The sequence below is a fragment of the Manihot esculenta genome, chromosome 2, assembly GCF_001659605.2.
Source record: "Manihot esculenta cultivar AM560-2 chromosome 2, M.esculenta_v8, whole genome shotgun sequence".
NCBI classification, from domain to species: Eukaryota; Viridiplantae; Streptophyta; class Magnoliopsida; order Malpighiales; family Euphorbiaceae; genus Manihot; species Manihot esculenta.
The window spans coordinates 37,469,360-37,492,767 of NC_035162.2; the positions used below are offsets into that span (position 1 = coordinate 37,469,360).

Here is a 23,408-nt window from a genome sequence, read left to right on the forward strand (position 1 = left end):
GGATGGAGGAAGAATGGTATCAAGTCAAGGGAGCTGATGCAGAGGATGATGTGGGTGAAGCAACATCATCAGTACATGCCTTGGAAGGTAGTTTTGGGGTGGAAACAATCCGAATTTTGGGATTTCATAAGAATAGACAATTGGTGACTATCATTGATAGTGGCAATACAACCAGCTTCCTATATAAAAAGGCAACATGGAGATGAAATTGGGATTGGTATCTATACACCCTTCTACTGTCACAGTAGCAGATGGAAGGAAATTACGTTGTGATCACAAATGCCATGGATTCAAGTGGAAAATGCAAGAGTATGAATTCCAATTTAATGTGAAAACATTGGAATTGGGATAGATTTGATATAATATTGCGGGTAGATTGGTTGAAAGCCCATAATCTTGTTGTATTTGACTTTGAAGCTTTAGCAATTACTATCACTAGGCAGCAAAAATCAGTATCGCTGCAAGGAATTGGAGAAAGATCACTGCAATCTGAGTTTTGGTATTCTGAAAATCTGTTGCAAAGAAATGGGGTGGATTTACAAACTCCATTTTTCTGCTACTGTGTTAATTGCTCTTACTTGTGAGAATAATGTTGAGAATCGAACAATCACACAATCTAAAAATAAGCACGAAAAAAAAAAATAACACAGATTTAGTCTGATTCATCAATTTGGCTACGTCCACGGTGGTTAGGGTTTTCTTATTTCTCTGTGAGTTTTTGAACAGAATACACTAAGAGAATATTACATATTTATATGATCAGAGAAAATACAAAAAGGCAAAATAGCTCTCAAAAAAATGAAATTGAGGCTCCACGACAATGGGGCATGGTGTATAGTGCATAATATATTATTAGACTCCATATGTTAACAAATGAAGCACTACAAGGGTTACTGCAACAGTACCAAGCAATTTTTGATGATCCTCAAGGCTTACCTCCTTATAGAGACTATAACCATTCCATTCCACCCTTGCCAAACACCAAACCTATAAATGCAAGACCTTCCAGAAATCCTCAATACCAGAAAAATGAAATTGAGAAATTGGTAGTTGATATGTTGCAATCCTCCATTATTCAACCTAGCTCTAGCCCTTATGCCTCACCAGTATTAAAGACAGTTCCTGTGCCCATCATTGATGACCTCTTCGATGAATTGAGAGGAGCTAGGGTGTTCTCTAAAATTGACTAAAAGGCTGGTTATCACCAAGTCAGAATGAAGGAGCAGGACATCCTTAAAACAGATTTTAAAACACACTATGGCCATTTTGAATTCAAAGTTAAGCCCTTCGAATTAACCAATGCCCCTACCACCTTTCAAGCCTTAATGAACCATTTATTTCAGAAAATTTGTGCTAGTGTTCTTCGATGACATCTTGGTTTACAGTAGCAGCATGGCAGAACACCATCAACACTTGGAAGTTGTATTCCAGGTGTTTGCAGATCAACAATTGTTTGCTAAACTTTCTAAATGCTTTCTTTGGACAGCATCAAATTGAGTATCTTGAGCATATTATCTCTGAGCAAGGAGTGAATACCGACCCTATCAAGATAGAAGCTATAATTCATTGGCCCCGACCACAATCACTTAAAGACCTCAGAAGCTTTCTGCGGCTCACGAAGTACTATAAAAATTTTATTAGCAATTATGGCATCATTTGCAGGCCCTTAACCAATCTACTAAAGAATGATGCTTTTAAATAGAGTGAGAAAGCCCAATTAGCCTTTGAGCAACTTAAGCAAAGTGAAACTTTGATGAAAAGAAGAAAAAGAGAGTAGAAGATTTGAGAGAAAATGCTTGATTATTCCCATCAAGCCAATTGGGGTATATATACTACTTACAAGAGTACATGCTAGGTAAGAAAATAAATTAATTCCCTAATTATAGCCTAATCATATCACAATCATATCACACAATCATATCCCTAATTATCACTATAAATCTAGGCTATTTACAGAAATAATCTCAATATATAGAAATAATCGCAACACAAAGAATGACCGAAGCCCTTGTTTTAGCTCTACCAAACTTTTTCCACCCATATATTCACTATGGAAACTGATGCCAGCAATTAGGGAATGGGTGTTGTTCTTCAATAGCAAGGAGCCAATGACACCCTATAGCCTACATTTCTAAGGCATTTGGGCCAAGAAACCAAGCTCTCTCAGTCTATGAAAGAGAGTTGATGGCTATGACCTTTTATAGTTAACAAATGAAGACGCTACTTAGAGTAAGGGCAATTTTTCATCAAAACAAACCATGAGAGTATTAAATACCTCTTGGAATAAAGACTCCACACATATCTAAAGCAAAAGGGTATATCCAAGCTACTTGGACTAAGATTACAAGATTTTGTATAGAAAAAGGGTGGAAAACAAGGTGGCTAATGCTCTTTCCAAAAGGCCTACTACCCTGGCTGAGCAACACTTGTATACTCTGCAACCGGTGGTTGTTCCACCCTGGATGCAACATTTGGAAAGTAGCTATGAAGGTGATACTTTAGAATTTTGGGAGAAATTTTTAATTCTATTCCAATTGAATTGATCTTTACAAAGTTTGAGTATTTATACACAAAGAATCAACCTAAATTAAAAATATTTACAATAAAAAAAATTCCTAGAATCAAACCTAATTAGGATCCCAAAGATCTGAATCCTCCTAATTAGTAACATTCTATGTTGGTCAACAGATACAAAGGCCAGTGAATTGATGGAATAGTTATCCATTGCTCTTGGTTCTGTTACTAATTACCAGTAGAAGCATGGAGTGTTGTATTACAAAAATAGAATGTATGAATCAATACATCCCTCAAAGATCAACTATTGGATTCTTATCACAATTCAGTAGTAGGGGGCCATTCTAGAGTGCATGCCACCTATTTGAAGCTCAAAAAGTATTTCTATTGGCCTAATATGTTAAGGGAGGTTATGGACTGGGTCAAGCAACGTGAAATATGTGCAAGATGCAAAGTTGGGCATTGTCCTTATCCAAGGTTATTGCAACCTTTGCTAATTCCTACTCAGGTTTGGCAAGAAATCCATATGGATTTTATTGAAGGGTTACCTAAGTCCAAAGGAAAGGATACGATATTGGTAGTGGTTTGCAGACTGACCAAAAACTGGCTCACTTCTTGCCTCTCACTCATCCTTTTTCTGCAACTACAGTGGCGCATTTATTCATGGATAACATCTACAAACTTCATGGTATGCCCAAGATTATAGTCTCTAACAGAGATAAAGTTTTTACTAGCTTTATTTTGGTAGGAGCTATTTAAGTCCTTGGGGTTAAGTTAGCCTTCAATTCAGCTTATCATCCCCAATTTGATAGGCAAACTGAGAGGGTTTAATCAATGCTTGGAAACTTACTTAAGGTGCATGGTTCATCTGAAACCCAATAATTGGGTACAACGGCTTCCTATGGCTGAATGGTGGTACAATTCCACACCTCACAGTGCTAGGAAAATGCCTCCCTTCCAAGCACTTTATGGCTATCCACATCCTAGCTTTCCTATAGAACTATCAGCTGAAATAATTGTGGGAGCAGATAGAAGCTTAGCCAACTCTTGAAGGAGAACTTAGAGATGGCTCAACATAGGATGTAGCAACAAACTGATACCACGAGATCTAAAAGGAAATTTGTTGGGGGATTTGGCATATGTAAAGCTCCAACCATATAGACAGACCTCATTAGTCCTCAGACAATCTCTCAAGTTATTTGCTAAATACTATGGGCCATACAAGATCATTGCTAAAATAGGGCAAGTAGCCTACAAGTTGGAGCTCCTACCTGAATTCAATTCACTCTGCTTTGCTTTTCATGTGTCCTTACTCAAGAAAAAAGTGGGAACTCTAGATGATGACTTCACTGTGGCTCCTGAGAAGGTGTTGAAGGTTAGGACTATTCTCAGAGGAGTTGAACATGTTGAACAGGGATTAATTAAGTGGTACAATCTTTCCCCTAACGATGCCACCTAGGAAGATAGAGCTTTTATTTCTGCTCAGTTTCCTCATATTCCTCTTTTTTGGGATCAAGAAAGCTCTCAACCAAGGGATATTGTTACGTATTATAGGAAGAAATATAGAAATAAGAGGAAATTGTTATAGCTAGTGCTAGAGGTTGTTATAATTAGAGAATGTACAGCTAGCAAGTTAGTTACTAAACACTAATATATATCTCAATATAGTGCACATGTAAAGCATTTTAATGCATAATACAATCATAGCCTTCTTCCCTCTAAAATTCTTCTGCCAAACACTCTTCTTCTACTCTCTCTTCTCTTCTTCTTCCTAAATCCTCAATTATAGTCTATTTTTCTCTCGTTAGAGCTATTGCTCTAACATGTTACTGCACAATAATATAATCACCAATAAAAATTACAAAAAAAAAATTTTAAAGTTCTTAGTCAATTTGCCAATGGAGATGAAGTTATACGGACATTAAGGAGTGAAAAGAAATGGAGTTAAGGGAATAGCAATGTTGGAAGACATGGACTAATCGATGAAAGCTTCATTAGACAAGCAAAGGAATTATTAAAGTGAGTAATGTTGGAAGAAGATAATTTCTTAACTATTTTGAATAATAGACATTACATGTAGTATGCTCCAATTGAGGTACAATGTTCAAAGGCATGTCCTAATCGGTGAAAGCTTCACTAGACAAGCAAAGGAATTATTAGAGTGATTAATGTTGGAAGAAGAGGATTATTGCTTAGCTATTCTGAATAATAAACATTATATGTGGTTTGCTCCAATTGAGGTGATTACATCCAATATCTAAGATTTATTTTTAGGTTGTGAAAGCAAGTCTTCTTATTATCAAATCGATGACAATTATGCAATGGCCAACAAGCATCCCATGTGCAACCACTTTTATCATAGTAAGTGCAGCGGGACTTTTTTCCTTTCCCTTTTTAATTGTCTTCTCGTCCCTATTGACTTCCATGTTGTAGGCAAGGTTAAGAATTCAACTTTTGTAGAGTTGTTATGATTGAGGGAGATGCATAAGAGCTTGCATGACACATCTTCTAGAGTTGAAATAACTTAATTACTCAAAATTTAGTCTTTCAAAGGATCAAGGCCAGCGTAGAGCCCAATCAATGTCAATACCATATAAAATTTATCTCTTTTTTTTTCTTGTGCAATAATGTTATCAGTAAAAGACACGAGAATTAAAATTCATTTTCCAATGTCTCCATCCGTCCCAAGTAATTAGCCATGTCTTGATTTTTTTTGTAAGTAAACTATATCTGCTAGGACCTTATATATATGTTGCACATCATTGGTGTACATCGTTTTGGCCTTAGCCCAAACTCTGGAATAGGTTTTGCAAGAGTGAAATAGAGTAAGTATTTTGGGATCTAATGAATGCCAAAAAGACAAACAATAGACACAAAGCTACTTTCACTACAAGGAATAGGTGGACAGGAGGTGGAACCCACCTGACTAGAATGGCCTCTATTTGGCGAGGCTACTAAAGGTGTTGTTGGTGTGAGATGGACACCAAAGAAGGGCCAAGTGTTGGGAGGCTACAAAAGGTGTTGTTGGTGTGAGATGGTCACCAAAGAAGGGCCAAGTGTTGGGTGTCTACCGGAAGAGGAAAAGAAGCAGCAGCACATGGCAGCGAATTTGTTGACAGGCTCTGAAGGGACATCGACTTCACACTTCACGCCAACAAGACTGATGGGTTGTGTAGTGAGACCAACAACTTAAAAAGAGTCACCACCAAGAGATGGCAAATTTGCCTCTACAGAAAGAGAAAAGAGGGCAAAATTCTTGGCTCCGATACTATGAAACAGAAATTAAAAAGAAAGGAAGAGTGGGAGAATACGAGAAAATGAGCTTGATGATTTCCCTCAAGCTAATTTAGGTCCTAGTTACTTGGATCATGGTACTCTTGAGCCATGGTACGGGTACATGGTACGTGGTATGCCAATTACTGAAATATAGAACAGGTAGAGGGTAAACTTTAATAGGTACTTAATTCGATTAGTGGTATGTTTAACATTAGTTGGTAAGCTAATTTAATTTGAGGCACCTTATTATGTTTATGCAATATAATATATCGTTTATATAATTAAATTTAAATATATGACTAATAATTGATAATATTTATTTTTTTGAATTTTTTTTTCATTTTTAACTAGAAAATAATAATTTTATACTCTCAAGTTAACACTACTATCTATTCCACTCAAATTTAAATCTACTACCTTGCTTAAAGTATTTTAAAAAATGCATTTTCTTCTTTTATTTTTCCTTTATTATAGCCTTTCTTCTTCCTCCTCTTTTGCTACTCCTTGTGCCTGCATCCTATTGCACACATGCATATTTGTTTATCATTCTTCTTTCATTTTTCTTTCACCTTTTCATTTCTTGTTGGAATCTCTATTTTAGTATTTAGATCACATCTACCAAAAGTATCGCAGTTCAGCAGACGATACTCGAATACGGTTGTCACGGGGGTTAAGAGAAAATACTATTTACAAGTATACAAATTATGTCAATCCCTTAATTATAGCACATAACCTTAGCACCTAATTATGCACTCAATCATTGTAAATCAAGGCTATTTACAACAACTATCTCATAACTATCTCAACAATGCCATTAAATGCAACCTTTACCACCCACATTGATGTTGATTAGTAAAACATGGAAGGAAAAAGGAATTGGTACCCATTGTCAAACATTATGGCATCCACAAAATTTTACCCTTTGTTTGTGAAGGGTTTTTTTAAAGTAATAAAAGGTTTTTAAAGCCTTGAATATGTGTCTGACAGAGGGTGAGATTTTTTAAAATAAAGGTTTTTAAAGTTCTTAAGAACCTCCAAAATCCTCCAATTTCAACCCACCAAATTGGTAGATTGATAAAATTTTCTCTTGAAAATCTCTAAATACTTTAATACTCTCACTCTTTTTGGGAGGAGATTTTTTAAATAATGGAAGGTTTTTTAAGTTTTAAAAACCTTGAACCTTTGTTTGGGAGGGAGTGAGAGTTTTTAAAGTAAGGTTTTGGGAGGTTCTTAAAAACCTTCAATTTCAACCCACCAAATTGGCGGGTTGAGAAGGTTCTCTTGAAAATCTCCAATCACCTTAAAAAACCTTTTCTTTTTTCCAAACAATAAGAAGGGATTAAAGTTTAAAAACAATGAAACAATTTACCATATAAAACTATACCTTAGAAAACCTTATTTTACCTTACCTACTCTGTTTACAAAGTGTAAAGAACTTCTCTTCTTCCCAAATAATAAAAATTTACTAAGGTTTAAAAACCATGAAAATCCATACCTCAAAATTTTACTTACTCTACCTCTTTCCAAACAGAGGGTTAAGAACTAGCACTTCTTCATGCTTTATTTACAATATACAAGACAGTCATAGCATCTTAAAATTGACTTGAGAAAAGAAATATCTACAACCTACGTGTGATCATGCATAAAATGCACGACTCTTAGAATGATTTACATACCTATAATATACAACCTCAAGAACAATTCAATATAGGGGAAAGAAAAAAAAGCAACACATGTAAAAAAAAAATTTTAATTGCTATACCTCCTGAGCATCTCGGCTATGAGTAACAGGCTTGTTATCATTATTTTTTAGTAATATGTGTCTGAATCGACTGTTAGGAACATCTTTGATGATATGCCACTGGACTGGGAATTGACCACTCCATCTGTCTTGTTGCCAGTAATCAGCATCTTTCTCAAAATTGACAGGTCCAACCATCTGAGCTACCCCACAAAATTGTCCACTAGCATTGACCTGCACAAAGATGACGAACAAATCCAATATTATTCATAAGCTACGCAAATACAACTTATTTCAGATGAGTGATCAATATAAATAATGGTAGCAATGGAAAAAAGATTTGTAGTATTTAAACTTAGCAATGTAAAAGAACCAAAATTAGCAGTAGTCTTGTAAGATTCTATCTGTTACTTGTTACAAATTAGAAATAAACTAACAGTAACTCTAGAAAACAAAAATTACAATAACCAAATTGTACAAATTCATCTTCCATACAAAGACCACTACAAGAAGCAATTCACTAAGAGACAATAGGATAAAGGACATGAAAGTCAAATCAAGGTTTGTACACAGCGCAGTATTTCAACAGTGTTGAAAATAAGAGAAAAATATGAACAGGAGAATCAAAATTCTAAAGTATGTTGTACGTAATATAGATTGCAACATAGAACCACTCTTGTAGTACGATGCCAAATTGCCAATGTAAACCAAGACCTTCTTTGTTCTGCAGAAAGCATGTTTAAGAATTTGAACTTCCTGGGATTTAGGTGAAATGATCATCTTTTGTTGGCCAGAATTAGGTGAAATGGACATCTTTGGTTGGCCAGGATTTAAAAAAAAAAAAAAAAAAAAAAAGATTTGTAAGAGAAGCTAGACTTCCCTGCCACAACTCAATCTTATTGAATCTAAGTGACTTTATAGCTAAATGGCGATAGGGTTCAACTTCCAAAATGGAAGTGACAATAAAATCAACAAAAATTAGCCCAACTTTTCCTTTTCTCTTTCTATAAATTTTTATTTACAATCCTAGTAATAAATTTCCTAAAATTTATTAGTCATTAAATTTATGAATTAATGGATTTAGATTTATTTTAAAAAAGAAGGTAAAAAGCATTCATGACAAATAATTTGATTTTTGCTCCTAGAAACTAACTTCTTTTTCTTTTAAAATATTGCTTTAGTTATCTAGTTAAACATGCATTTGCTTTGATTTGCAAAATATGCAGAGGAGGTGGGAAAAGAGAAGCTAACCAAATTGAGACTAAGTGATCATAAACAATATTAAAACTTCAGAAACTTAGAATAGTTGTCCAAACTTAAATTATTAGGGTTTAATGCAATATAAGGTAAGTTATACAACCTTTTAGTGTTTCAAAATCTTATTGATATGTACAACAAAATAAATTAGCTAGTAATGCAATATTTTAATAATTTTGTAATTTCCAGCTTCGCTTAATAAGTTGGTTTGGTTTGATGTTATTACGAGGATTAATTTTATATCTTGTGTGTTTAACTGTTTATTGGTATAGAACAACATTAATCATTATTTTCTTTGGGAGTCTAGCCAAATCTTAAACATTAGGACTAGTTCTGGACATTTGATGTCTTAAAGGTTTTTGATAATGTTTATACTCGGTGAAAAAGATTCAAGCAATTATGATTCTTTGGACTGTGTTTCAACCCTAGTGTGACGCCAAAAGAAACCTTGTAATGCTACTTTCAGTCAATAAAAGTCATGTGGGAATTGGTCCCACATCGGCTAGAAAAGAAAAATATCAAAGCTACGTAGTAGCTAGGTCAAAACTACTAAATAATTTGGGTTAACCATTTTGGATCAAATAAAAAATGGGTCCAAAAGTTATTTAGGCTATTTTTAGCCGACTGTTATAATTAGTATCTGAAGAATTTTGGGAAAATTTTGAGTATTTTTGTATTTCACTCTTAATCTTTACAATTGGTCTACATGACTATTTATACACAGAGAATCATATCTAAACAGGAAGTAAATAATCAAATAATAATTACAGAGATAATTAAGGATCCTAATCATATCAAATCAAATCTCTAGAATCAGCTAGGATTAGTTAAATAAGTCAACACTCCCCCCTCAAGTTGGTGCAAAGATGTCACACATGCCCAACTTGCAAATCAGATTATGGTAGATCTTGTTGTTAAGCCCTTTAGTAAACACATCCGCAAGTTGCCCCGTAGAAGTCATATGAACTAGGCTCAAGACACCGTCTGTTAATTTTTCTTTAATGAAGTGCCGATCAATTTCAATGTGCTTGGTTCGGTCATGTTGGACTGGATTTTGTGCTATACTTATAGCAGCTTTATTGTCACAATACAAAGTTATCTTGTCTCTCTCGGACAATCTCAACTCTTCCAATAACTTTTGTAACCATAAGAGTTCACATACTCCTTGGGCCATTGCTCTGTATTCTGCTTCCGCACTTGACCGAGCAACAACACTTTGTTTTTTGCTCCTCTAGGTGACAAGGTTCCCCCCCACAACTGTGCAGTAGCCAGAGGTGGATCTCCTGTCATCGAGAGATCCTGCCCAATCTGCATCTGTAAAAGTTTCAATTCGGAGATGACCATGTTTGGAGTAAAGAAGCCCTTTCCCTGGCGCAGACTTTAGGTATCTCAAGATGCGAAGTACAGCTTGCATATGAGTCTAGCGAGGGTCATGCATGAATTGGCTGACTAAGCTAACAGCATAGGCTATATCCGGTCGAGTGTGTGAGAGATAAATCAACCTTCCTACCAATCTCTGATATCTTCCAATATCCACGGGCTCACCAGTTCCTGCTTTCAGCTTGTGATTACTTTCAATAGGAGATTCTGCTGGTTCACACCTCATCATACCAGTTTCTTCCAAAAGATCCAGAATGTACTTTCTTTGGGAGATGAAAATTCCTTTTTCTGATCTAGCCACCTCGATACCTAGAAAATATTGCAGTTTTCCCAGATCTTTGATTTCAAATTTCTGAGCCAACAACCTCTTTAGTTGAGCCATTTCCTCTTTGTCATCACCTGTCATCACTATATCATCAACATACACAATAAGAAGGGTGATCTTACCCTTATGATGTTTGATAAACAGAGTGTGATCAGCATTGCTTTGTTGGTAACCAAAGGACATCATGGCTCTGCTAAACCTGTCAAACCAAGCTCTGGGAGATTGTTTTAGCCCATACAAAGCCTTTTTTAACCTGCACACCTTTCCTTGTGTCTTCTCATCAGCGAACCCAGGAGGAATTTCCATGAACACTTCTTCCTCTAAATCTCCATGGAGGAAAGCATTCTTCACATCAAACTGTTGCAAGTCCCAGTCCAAGTTGGCTGCGCAAGATAACAAAACTCTGATTGAGTTCATTTTTGCAACTGGGGCAAATGTCTCTTGGTAATCCACTCCATAGGTTTGGGTGAATCCTTTAGTAACCAATCTGGCCTTAAACCGTTCAATTGTGCCATCAGCTTTGTGTTTCACTGTGAACACCCATTTACAGCCAACGAGTTTCTTCTCAGGTGGGAGAGTGACAAGCTCCCAAGTCTCATTTTTAGCCAATGCTTTCATCTCTTCAATCATTGCTTTCTTCCATTTAGGATCTGCAAGAGCTTTCTTCCAATCCTGTGGAATAGACACAGAGGAAATAGACAAGGCAAAGGCTCTATAGGAAGGAGATAAAGATTCATAAGAAACAAAATTAGAAATAGGGTGTTTAGTGCAAGATCTGACCCATTTTCTTTGTGCAATAGGTTTATCTAAGTCATTGAAACATTCAAGAGTTGTGGGTAACTCACCAGAAGAAAGAGTTGTGGGTAACTCACCAGGAGAAGATTCTTGACTCTGAGTAGACTGCATAATGGCTTCTTCTGCCTTATCTCTCCTTGAATACCTTCTCAAATCTTGCTTGTCCAAACGACCAGTTCTCTCTCCCTGATTGGACATCTCCCCCTGTCTACTAGAACTCAAACTTTCTAGTTGAACCATATCATTCAGAATCACAGAATTCGGGATCACCTCTTCTTGCTCATTATTCTCCCCCTGAAGAGGTGAGTGGGTGGTATTGAAGTAGGGTTCAGTTTCTCGGAAGGTAACATCCATACTAACGAAGTATTTCCTAGAGGGAGGATGATAACACTTGTATCCCTTCTGTGTTGGAGAATACCCAACAAACACACATTTAAGGGCCTTGGGATCCAGTTTTCCTGCCGTCCTAGTATGGACAAAGCAAACACACCCAAATACTTTTGGTGGAACAACGTATGAATTCTTCCCTTGTAGAGCTGTCAAAGGACTCATAAAGTCAAGGGTCTTGAGAGGCATTCTATTGATAAGATAAGCAGATGTAAGAATTGCATCTCCCCAATATGTTTTGGGTAGATTCATGGTGAACATAAGAGATCAAGCTACCTCCAATAGATGTCTATTTTTCCTCTCAGCAACGCCATTTTGAGCACTAGTATAAGGACAACTAGTCTGGTGTATTATCCCATTACTCTCCAAATAAGCAGAAAAGCTACTATCCATGTATTCTCTTCCATTGTCAGTTCTCAAAATTTTCACCTTAGTATCAAATTGAGTACAAACCATCTTATGAAAGGATTGAAAACAAGAAAAGACATCACTTTTAGCTTTAATCAAATAGACCCAAGTCATTCGAGTGCAACAATCAATAAAGGTGACAAACCATCGATTACCAGATAAGGAGACCATTTGAATAGGCCCCCAAACATCAGAATGAATAGTTGCAAAAGGAATTTGACTTTTATTATGACTCAAAGGATAGGATGTTCTAGTGTGTTTAGCATACTCACAAGCATCACAACATAAAGAGCCAAACTGGGTTTTAGCAAACAAATCAGGATAAAGTTTTTCTAAAACAAAAAATGATGGATGCCCTAACCGCCGGTGCCACTGTATTATTTCCTGATTGACATCCTTATTTTCTCCAAAACAGGCTTGAGATATCGAAGAAGCCGGATCACCCTCCAACATGTATAAGCCATCATGCAGCCTACCATTGCCAATCATCTTCCCTGTGCGAAGATCCTGAATAACACAATGATCAGGAAAGAATTCAATTTTACAGTTAAGAGCATTGGTGATAGCACTGACAGATAAAAGGTTGACAGGAAAGTGGGGAACATGAAGGACATATGATAATTTAATGTTGGATGTGCAAATAACAGAACCTGTTTCGGATATGGGAGTAAAAGAGCCATCAGCAATTCTGACACTATCTTTGGTTAGAGAAGGAGAATAATTGAGAAAGCCTTTATAAGAGCCTGTCATATGTCTATTCGCACCAGAATCGATAATCCATGGAACATTATTAAAAGAGGAAGCATTACCTGACTTTACAAAGTTAGATGTAGCACCAGAGGATGAAGAGGTGTCAATATGAGACAAGAGGCGCTTGAGACTCTGAAGTTCATTAGGGGAAAGGAACTCAGTCGTTGTTGTCTCCTTAAAGGGCTCCTCCACAGTTTCTGCTAACTTAGCTTGATTTCTAGAGGTACCTCGTTTTCCTCCACGACCTCTAGTGGGACGACCATGTAACTTCCAACAAGTCTCTTTGGTATGCCTTGGTTTCCCACAATAGTCACAGTGTAAGTGATCTTTCTCAGAAGTAGGAGGCTGTGGTGTGCTCAAACTGGTAGTCAACCCAGCCTTTTCAACTGGTGCAGTATGGAGCATAGCATGTCGACGACTTTCCTCTTGTTGAACATGGGCATGGGCCTCTTCTAAAGAAGGAAAATGATTTCTTCCCAACACTTGGACCCGAATTGGATCATATTCGTTATTCAACCCTGCAAGAAAATCATAGACCCGCTCCTTTTCAATCATTTTTCGAAATTTGACTGCATCTCCAGTGCAATCTGCCTGGAAGTCTTGATAGTAATCAAGCTCCTGCCATAAGCCACATAACTCAGAATAAAATTGAGAGATAGTCATTTCTCCTTGCTTAGTACCATGAATCTTATTCCGAATATCATAAATTTGGGCATCATTCCCAATCTTGGAATAAGTTAAGGACAAAGCTTTCCATATCTTTGCAGCAGTATCAATTAACAAATAGGACTTAGAGATATGAGGTTGCATAGAGTTCAGTAACCATGTCATAACAAGACAATTATCCGAGTCCCATTGAGGGAAATCTGGATCACTCTCATCAGGTTGCTTTTTATTACCAGTGACATAACCCTGCAGTCCTCTAGCCTTGATAAACAACAAACAAGACCTTGACCAAGCAAGATAATTGGTTCCATCAAGTTTTATAGGACTAATTTGCAAGGAAGGATTATCAGAGTTAGGAATCGAGACCCTTTTACCTTCTGCCATAGTAAAGATTTATGAACAGTGAAAGAATAGGAGGTACCCAAGGTTGTACACGCAAGAAAGCCCAATTGATTCACCAAAAGACCGAGTAACAGCACGGGAGAGCCGGAAAGATGGTCGGAATCGTCGCCGGAGTGATTTGAGCGGCAAAACAGTGACAGACGATGGATCACGCGCCGGGAAGCGACGGGTCACGCACCGGGAAGGGGTGGCGCATGAGCCTCACGCGCAGGCTTTTCCGACATCGGAGCTGGTCGATCGGCCGGCGGCAGTCCGGCGGTTCTCCTGGTGCCGGCGGTGAGAGAAAAAGAGGCTCCTAGATGAGTTAGTACCAAAATTGGTAGATCTAGGGTTTTGAAACCCTAAAAATGAAAAATTGAATTTGGACCCAAAAAATCAGGAAAAAGCTCTGATACCATAAAGAATTTTGGGAAAATTTTGAGATTTTTGTATTTCACTCTTAATCTTTACAATTGGTCTACATGACTATTTATACACAGAGAATCATATCTAAACAGGAAGTAAATAATCAAATAATAATTACAGAGATAATTAAGGATCCTAATCATATCAAATCAAATCTCTAGAATCAGCTAGGATTAGTTAAATAAGTCAACAGTATCAAAGCAACCCTAGATTAAAAAAATTGCATAAAACTAGTGGGCTAGGAAGGAAGGGCTACCCATGAAATGAGGTGGAGCCTCCGAGCCACTGGCAAACCTCAATATCCAAGGGTTTAGTCTTAGTTTAGCAATTGCATCTGATTTAGCACAAGACTATAGTAGAGTTGCAACAAAGACGTCGCAAAATTAAGTAATTGAGAAATGTGAAAATAAGTCCCACATTGGCTAGGAAAGAAAAATAGTAAAGCTATAGAATAACTAGTTCAAAATTATTAAATAACTTGCATTAATAATTTTGAACTAAGTAGAAAATGGATCCAATAGGCCTGTTTTATTCAGTTATTATAAGTCAGCCCTTGTATTGCTTCTTTGGATTTGTGATGCAATTCTATCCTATCATGACACCGGTGCAAACCTGGCCATGCCTAAGGAAGTTCAAGTGTGAATATAGCTACAGTTTGTAGTGCCTGAATTGCACAACAAAAAGCCCCATAATCATTCCTTTTTTTTTTTAATTCTGCTTCTTAAACCTATTTACAATCCTTAATTATTCACCTAAACTTCTAATTATTCTTGGTTTGAAATAAACCCAAAATCTAGCCTCAAAAATCAGTCTAACAAGCTATCCTATGCACGAAGTTAACCTTTAAGCTTGTGACTTCTTAAACCTATTTATAATCCTTAATTATTCACCTAAACTTCTAATCATTCTTGGTTTGAAATAAACCCAAAATCTAGCCTCAAAAAATCAGTCTCACAAGCTATCCTATGCACGAAGTTAACCTTTAAGCTTGTGACTTTTGAACATGCAGGGTTCAGAAACATGATTTATTAAGATGATCAGCACATCTTCTAAGAACCAAATGCTATAAAATACATGTCCCTAGTAAATGATTCTCAATAAGTATCAACTTTGAGCAAGTAATTTCCTACAAAGAGGAACACAAAACCAAACGAGGACCAGATATACCCATAAATGCTAAAGTCAAGTTCAAAAAAAATAATGGAACCCGACATTATCTCAGCCAAATGGAAACTTCCTAAGCCTATCTCATGGACAGCTTCGCTCATACTATCATGTTGAATCATTCATTAATATTGCATCAGCTACTGCCACTTATATTAGCTTCAACTATGATCGAATAAGACAAGTTGCCCCAACAATTGTAAAAAATAATTAACTTAATCAAACACATAGTTACATACCGAAAACAACAGAAAGACTGGACAGTTGCTTCCGCTCTCCTTTGCTTCACGATATGCAACATCCAGTTTTTTATTTCCATGTGGTGTGCTGGCCCAAACACTGTACTTGATGCTTTTATGGACATTGTCTTCACTGAAAGACTTTATTATAAAGAACCTGGCATTCTCATAATCTGAGACAAAATCTGGCCTGTTGTACAAATCAAGCTGAAATTCAGAGCTAGAAGAATAATCTTTGCCATGACCAGATTGAGAGATCTGCTCAGTCATCTTGCCCTTAAGCTCTGAAGCCCTTGGTCCTCGATTGCGGTCAAAAGCAAAAGAATCATTAGAAGAGTAAACTGAATCCTGATCCCTCTCTCTTCTTCTACCCTTATCAAGAGTCAGTGGCACCCGATCATAAACCCCTGGATAAGACACGGAACCACTGCCAAAGTTAGCGCTCTGAAATGAGCCACCATGCTGGTAGCGTCCAACAGAAGAAGTTGATGTCAGTCCATATCCAGGCAACCTTTGTTGAGAAACCTGCAATTAGATAATAATGCCTGAGAAACAAATATGTTACATAAAAGAAACAAAATGATAACCACTTGTTCAATGTTAAGTGCCAAAGAGTTATTATGCATATCAGCACATAAGGTGGCAAAATTCCTTATGTAAGAAGAACTAACATGAATCTGACCAAGTTGCTCCATTCCAGTAAATTGACATATTCTAATAACCATAAATTCCCAGCTCCGAGATGCAATTTTTCATTAATTTCTCATGATGAAACAATGATAAACTAGAGTATTATTAACTAAAACCCAAAAGGGTTTCCAAATGATTAAACAAAAACTTTCAAGTGATTATTTCCCATATGAGAAAGGAAATGACCACTGACTTGCACAAGAAGTTACACTTTAAGATTAGAGGAACTTGTCTACTAATTCTCAATAAACCAAAATGTTGTCACAACTGACAAGCAAGGGAGGCAAGCAATGGCAGGGAGCAAGAAATAATTGAAAAGGAATGGGGGAGGGGGGACAGCATTTTCTAGAACAATTGAAAAGCGCCAACAAGTATATCATGACTATTTCAGCACCTACCAAAATAAGCAACTTATATATTAGTTTATAGTAGTCAAGAATGTCACTCTTGCAGATGCCTGAACTTTTCATTGAAAAAATGTGTGAAAGCTGAAGCATAAAAGAAGGCGCATCTAAAATATATCATTCATTGAGATAGAATCATAATAGATAATCTCACTTTTATGCAAGAGACTTTACTATTGATTGGAGCGAAGAATTTGAAGATACAACTGAGTAAAGCACTCTCTTAAATATATTGATTAGAGGCCATTAAATTGTTTCTAAAGTTCATAGACATGTTTTTAGTCATCAAAACTCTGAAAGAACTAAAAAATTATCACAAATTGCATTTTGCAGCATCCAATATGTTGCTTGTTAAGAGCAGTTTTTTACCTAAATGCCAAATAGACTAAGATTAGAAGAAAAGTACATCTAACTTTTACTTTTTATAGAACAACAACTACATAAAACTCATCTACTTCCTATGAGGATAAGGTAATCAAGTTCAATGGATCAATGGACTCTATGACAGTGCACTCTCTCTAACTTTTTGGATTCACATTTAGTTATAAGGATAAAGAATTTAGAGGCACTCTTCTATAAGCAAAAACATTTGTAGATAATGTTGTTTTCATCTAAATTATTCGATCATTTTTTGTTTCTTTTCGTTTTTCATATAACTCTCAAGACCCACAAAATCAAGAGTTAAGTATCTAAGCTACTTTAGTAACTGATATGCATTTCCAACTTTTTTGAGTTTGTATCAATAAATTTACATTGTGTATGTCATCCATGCATGACATATAATATAGTTAGGATAGTTAAATCTGAAACTTCATGGAATGAGTTAACATGAAATGAATAATGTTAATAATAGATTACCTTATGTTTTTTATTTCGCCTTATATTACAGAAGCACTTATGCATATTAGATTATAAAAAAATGCAAAAATATCTCCTTCATTTTATCTTTTTTTTTTTTTAATGTGTTTAAAGTGGTACTATTTTGGCATTAATAGACCAGAATAATTTTTGACAAACTCTCAAGTTTTCTTTATAAATTCCACAGTAACTTCCTCTTAGAGTGTTTCTACAGCTTCAGAAATGGAAAAATTATCATGCCTGGAAACAAGAGTTTACCATTTCAAAAGAAAATTTTCAATCATGAGAACTTGATGGCTAGCATAGAAACAAATTCTGGAATTCGGATATCATCCATTCCAGGTATAAAGCAAATGATGCTGTTGTTTTTAGATTAGATTTGGTTGCTACCATCATTTTTATTAGGTTTGGTTGTATACTTATCTTTGTGAAGATTAAAGATGATACTTCTCATTTACCAATTACCATGACCCTAACACTATATTCTCATCCTATCCTTTCAGTTGCTTGACCAAAATAGGCCAGTGACTTCATTGCCACTTTTAAAGCAAAATGTAACAAAAACAACATCCAACTCACAAAAACAAAAATTTTTATAAAGTCAGTATTTAGTCATAATCAAATATTTTTGGTGTAAACCCATGGAAGTTGGAGGAGAGAGTAAATATTGGAGCCCCATCCTACAAACATTTATGCCCAACTTCACCCACTCTAAGCCTGAGGGTAGACTAATTGAATGAGATTGCCTACATTGCACACCATACTTGTTATGCAATCCTCGCATTTGAATAATATATATATATATATATATAGTTGGGGATGTTACTGTTGTGGAATCTAAACAGTATTGCAATACTTTGCAGAGTGGCACAGCACCAGTGCATTATATAATAACAGCTTGCTTTCTATTTGGTAATGATAATTATGACAAGATGACAATGAAAACAATGCAGGCAATAAAGCCAATAATAGTGACAATAACTATGACAATGAGGACAGCAACAAATGCAAGCTTCAAATGTTTGCTTAAAAGGAATGCTAGAACTTCACAAAATGTTGACAATCCAAGTGTGATAAATAAATAAAAAAACCTGTTGCATATGGTGCTCATATGGCCCAAGTATGCCCATTGGCTGAGGATAAACTGTTGGGGATGTTAATGGACCAGAGCCAGGTGTCCCAGACATGTTGCCTCCATATGATCCAAACTGTACAAAATAACCGGATCCTGGTCCAAAAGGCAAGTTATCAGTATTACTTTCTGACATCATGAGCTCAGATGATGAAACAGGAACTGATGAAGGCACATTGGGATGTGCATGTTGTGGATAGAAAGATGGTGAAAAAGGAATCTGCTTTGTAGAGTATAAAGGGCCTTCTAGCATTATAGAAGGCAAAGGTGTAGCAACTGGAGAATACTGCCCATATGCCATCTCAGGATTGAAGCCATAACCCGAATGAAACATGAGAGATGGATTTTCATTGTAGACAACCTAATTAATGCAAGATAAATTTGTGAGTTTAATAGAAAAATTAATGTGAAAGACGAAAGAAAGAAAGAATGCATCATTCTCACCGGAGATATATGCATGCCATCAGCAGCATTGAGATATTGAGGATATCCATCCCAAGCACCAGCATTATTGCCATAACCTGAAGCCAATACCAATTGAGAAATGAGATCTAATAAATATCATATCAAGCAGCAGCATAAATAAACAGGGGGGATTTTTATTTCACAATAAACTCCGAAAATAGCAGGAAATCTCAGTATAACATTTAGAAATTCCCTCAAAACTTGGATGTCTTTTATGAAAAGAAATAATTTTTGGTCAAACTCTCAAAATGGTCAAATAAGCACAAGATTCTAAATCAAGAAGAAAAAGAACACTTACAATGGTAAGTTAATAAAACCTTAAACGTTTAAGATCTGGAAACTTAAATCATAACACTCAATTATACTATCCATTAACTACCATTAGATGCCTCAAGCAAAAGAATAACAGATAATCGTTCATGGGTTGCAAAAATTTAATAATGTATCCTCTCACAATCTGCTATCTTTATATGACCATCGTGTCCCAAATTCCCAATACAGAACACCAAACATTCCTCCTCCCCTTGAAAACATTGTAGATAGCTAGATGATCTTTAAATCATTTAAAGAAAAAAAAAAGCAAAGGAATGGTATACTTACTACCATATGATAACATCTGTTCATGTGAAGTATAAGCATTAAGTGGTGGTAAAACACTAAGATCTCCACCAGCATCTGAAGGTTGTGGTTGTTCTGTGACATCTACAATAGCTGCATCCGGAGGAGGATTCGCTGAAACAATCCTTTCATCTTTGGGCGAAAGAGGCTGATAATATATTAAAAATAAAGAGCTAATAGAATATATTCATCTAAGCTTACCAAAAGAATTAACGTTAATACAAAGTATTAAAAGAATTCACAACTACGTACCTGATCTGTAACAGGCTCCCATCTAGTAGCTGTCTCTCCTGCACCCAACTTTAAGAAGTTACATGAAATACACAGAAAAAGGGAGATAAATCCACAAGTGGAGTGTGGACATAAAGTGGTATTGTGATATATCCATGCCTTGTAAATAAACATGTCTAGTCAGTAATTATAAAGAAAATGTTGAAGAAAATAAAATAAATACATTAAATGTGGGCATGAAATATCTTTTTTTTTTTTGAAAATTCTTTATCACATGTCCATTTTGAAGTCAGAGCACGTAAGCATATGATGTCATCCATAGAAGACTATCAAATGTCCAAATAAGGCTACAATTGACAGAAACAATCCGAAGTTGGGGACAAAATGCATCTTTGATGGGTTCAGTTGATGTTAAATATCAAAAATTTCTTTATTAGAACCATATTGAAAATTTTGAAATTTCCTTTTCATTCCAGGCTACTCTGTTCAATTGCTCTGAACCCCCACCCCCCACCAAAAGAGAGACAGAGAGAGAGAGACTAATTCTTGCTCTCCCTGTAGACAGAAATCACCAGTTGGCTTGGTCCAACCAAGAAATAAATGGGAAAGGTGTTGCTAAACATTGATACTACATTAAATTTTTGGACAATTTCAATAATTTATCCTAGATGGTCCGTCCTTCCCTGTGCAACCCACGCTGTGGGAACTGGGAACCAACCACCCATCTCATTTTCTCACATTAGTGAAGAAGCTTCTAGTCCTTCAATTACAAGAACATTGATAATCCAGTGATCCACACCACTAAGCTCTAACCAGAAAGATGATAAACTAAGCAAATGCGCAACATCTTCTGGACTGGAGGCAGAATGATTAAAGCAAACCTTCTAAAAGCTACTCAAAAGTGGAAAGAGATAAAGAAGAACAAATGTTTTGTTTGCTGTGCCTGATGGTTTAGTTGCTTCAAAAAAAAGGGGGGGGGGGGGGGGGGGCGGCATTTTGCCCAGAATCATTTTATAAAATCCAAACCCTTCTTTTTTCCTTTGACGGACGTCTTGTGTAAGAAAAAGCAAAGCTAATAGAAAACAAAATCCTAAATCCTGAAAAGGAAGAATGAAACTGAATTCCAGGATTGGACGTAATAGAAACCAAACCCTATACCTCAAGCATGAATGTGATAAGAATTACACTACAATTTCCTTCAAAAGGAAAGGAAAACAACAAAAAATAAAAAATATATATATACTGCCGATGAATAAACCAATAGAAGGGTAGGGTTTTACCAGCAACAGTGATTCGAGGGTGAACCTCCGGGGAAGACGAGTCCATGAATTGAAATCAGAGATCTGAAGAATTGAAATTTGAATTGATGAAAATGAAACAATAACAATTGTAATATTACAGAGGGAAACCTAACAATGGAGAGATTTTGGGTTTTAGGGGTTTTGGAGGGTTTGGGATTTTTGGAATTGTAAAAATTGTTTAGCATATGAATTTTTCTAAAAAAGAAATTAAATTGCACTTTAGCTCCAAAATTTTACAATAATTAACAGAAAAGTCTCTCAATTTTTAAAATTATATACTTGTATATTTATTACACCGTCTTTCCAACCAGCTTTCTAAAAAAATTGTCTTTATGTGTGATGAAAAATATCTACTTTGCACCCTAAGTTCTTAAAACTGGTTATTCAATAAATTTTAATTTTTAATTATCATTTATTAATATATTTCAAATTTCTCGTAATGTAAAAAAAGTTTATACATTTAGAATACAAGCAAAAATTATAAATATATAAAGCTTAAGATTTTTTTGAATTATTTGTTAGAACTTTACGGTTTGAATTTTCAGTAATGGTATTGAATAAAAAAATATAAATATTTAAGTAATTTAAATTTATATATAATATTTTTTAATTTGTTATTATTATAATTTAAAAAAACTAAATTGAATTTGAAAAAATTATAAAGCTTTATATTTTTAGGAAAACATATAATTCTTTAATTTAAATTTTATATTAAAACTAAATATATCTTATACTTATTATATGTAATATTAAATATATTATAAATATTTATTACAAATAAATTTATATTATATAAAATATTATATATAAATAATATATATTAAAATATTTCATGCTCATATTATATATTTTAAATTGTAAATTATTTAGAATTTATTAATTTTACAAGGTGAAATTAATTTACTAAAATAGAGTAAAACCCACACAGATGTGATTTAGTAATAGAAGAGTATTATTGGATATTGATATTTAATTTAAGATATTAAATTTTTAATATTAATATTCAATTTAAAATTTAACTAAATCTAAACCGAAATTTTCAATTTATATATGCGATGGATTATTCAATAAAATATTAAATACAATATTTTATAAAATAATATTAAGATATTAAATTATTATTATTATTATGTTACTAATTTTAATATTATCTAAATACTTTAAAAAATAATTTATTTAATTTATTTAATTTAAAAATGATAGAACGGTTGTTATTAAAAAAATACTGCAAATATCAATATATAATTATTTAAATCATTATATGTTGGATTATATTTTTAAATTAAAATTTAAAACTAAATTTCAAAATAAAAATAATTAATATAGATAATCTCTATTATAACTATAAGGTAGCGTTTGATAAACATTTGATTACTTATTTTATCATTATACACATATATAAATATATATTACAATAATACACTATACAACTCATGGCAATTATATAATTTATTATTTTCATGCAAAATTATATATTTAATTTCACTAGTTATATTATGATTAGTTAAATTTGTAAAAAAAAACATGAGAAAATGATTGCTCATAATAACTATTTCAATGTTAAGTTAGTAAATTAAAAAATAATTATATAAAAAAATAGCATATTTTTAGTTACGTGATTTTTTTTATATGATAAAAAAATAGAGATAAATATAATATTTTTTAATAATTCGACGATAATATAGTTCGCTGTTTAATAAGAAATTTCGCTCGGTAATTTCACGATTATAAGCGTTATAAAAATATATTACATTGTACTCGATAACGGTAATTTTATATTGAGACTCATCTTATTTAGGAGAGCGAATTTTGATGATGAACAGAATATTAAAGTGTCTGAATTTTTATTTTTTCGGATAGAACTGTGTTATTTACTTATTATATTCTTATTACGTGATTTTATTTTATAATAATAGTTATGATAACGACTTATTTTAAGCGATGGCCTTTAAAAATTTGAAGGTATTAATTGTTCAACATAATTTATTTTTTTAATATTA

General features: G+C 34.5%; 1 protein-coding gene across 3 annotated transcripts in view; it reads right to left on the reverse strand.

Annotated features, from left to right (window-relative positions):
- The window catches only part of LOC110609373 (YTH domain-containing protein ECT1), a 28,295-nt gene extending 6,707 nt beyond the window's left edge, over positions 1-21,588 (reverse strand). The window contains exons 1-7 of one of the 3 annotated variants that reach the window (XM_021748909.2): positions 21,388-21,588; positions 20,129-20,166; positions 19,862-20,024; positions 19,238-19,314; positions 18,753-19,154; positions 15,710-16,234; positions 7,553-7,765 (exon numbers count right to left, since the gene is read on the reverse strand). In XM_021748909.2, the coding sequence (XP_021604601.1) occupies positions 7,553-7,765; positions 15,710-16,234; positions 18,753-19,154; positions 19,238-19,314; positions 19,862-20,024; positions 20,129-20,166; positions 21,388-21,433 (1,464 nt within the window). In that variant the 5' untranslated portion in view covers positions 21,434-21,588. Of the gene's footprint in view, positions 1-7,552; positions 7,766-15,709; positions 16,235-18,752; positions 19,155-19,237; positions 19,315-19,858; positions 20,025-20,128; positions 20,177-21,387 lie in introns of all 3 variants that reach the window. The other 2 variants (XM_021748908.2, XM_021748912.2) reach the window with 2 other exon arrangements.
- Between the last annotated feature and the right edge of the window lie 1,820 nt (positions 21,589-23,408).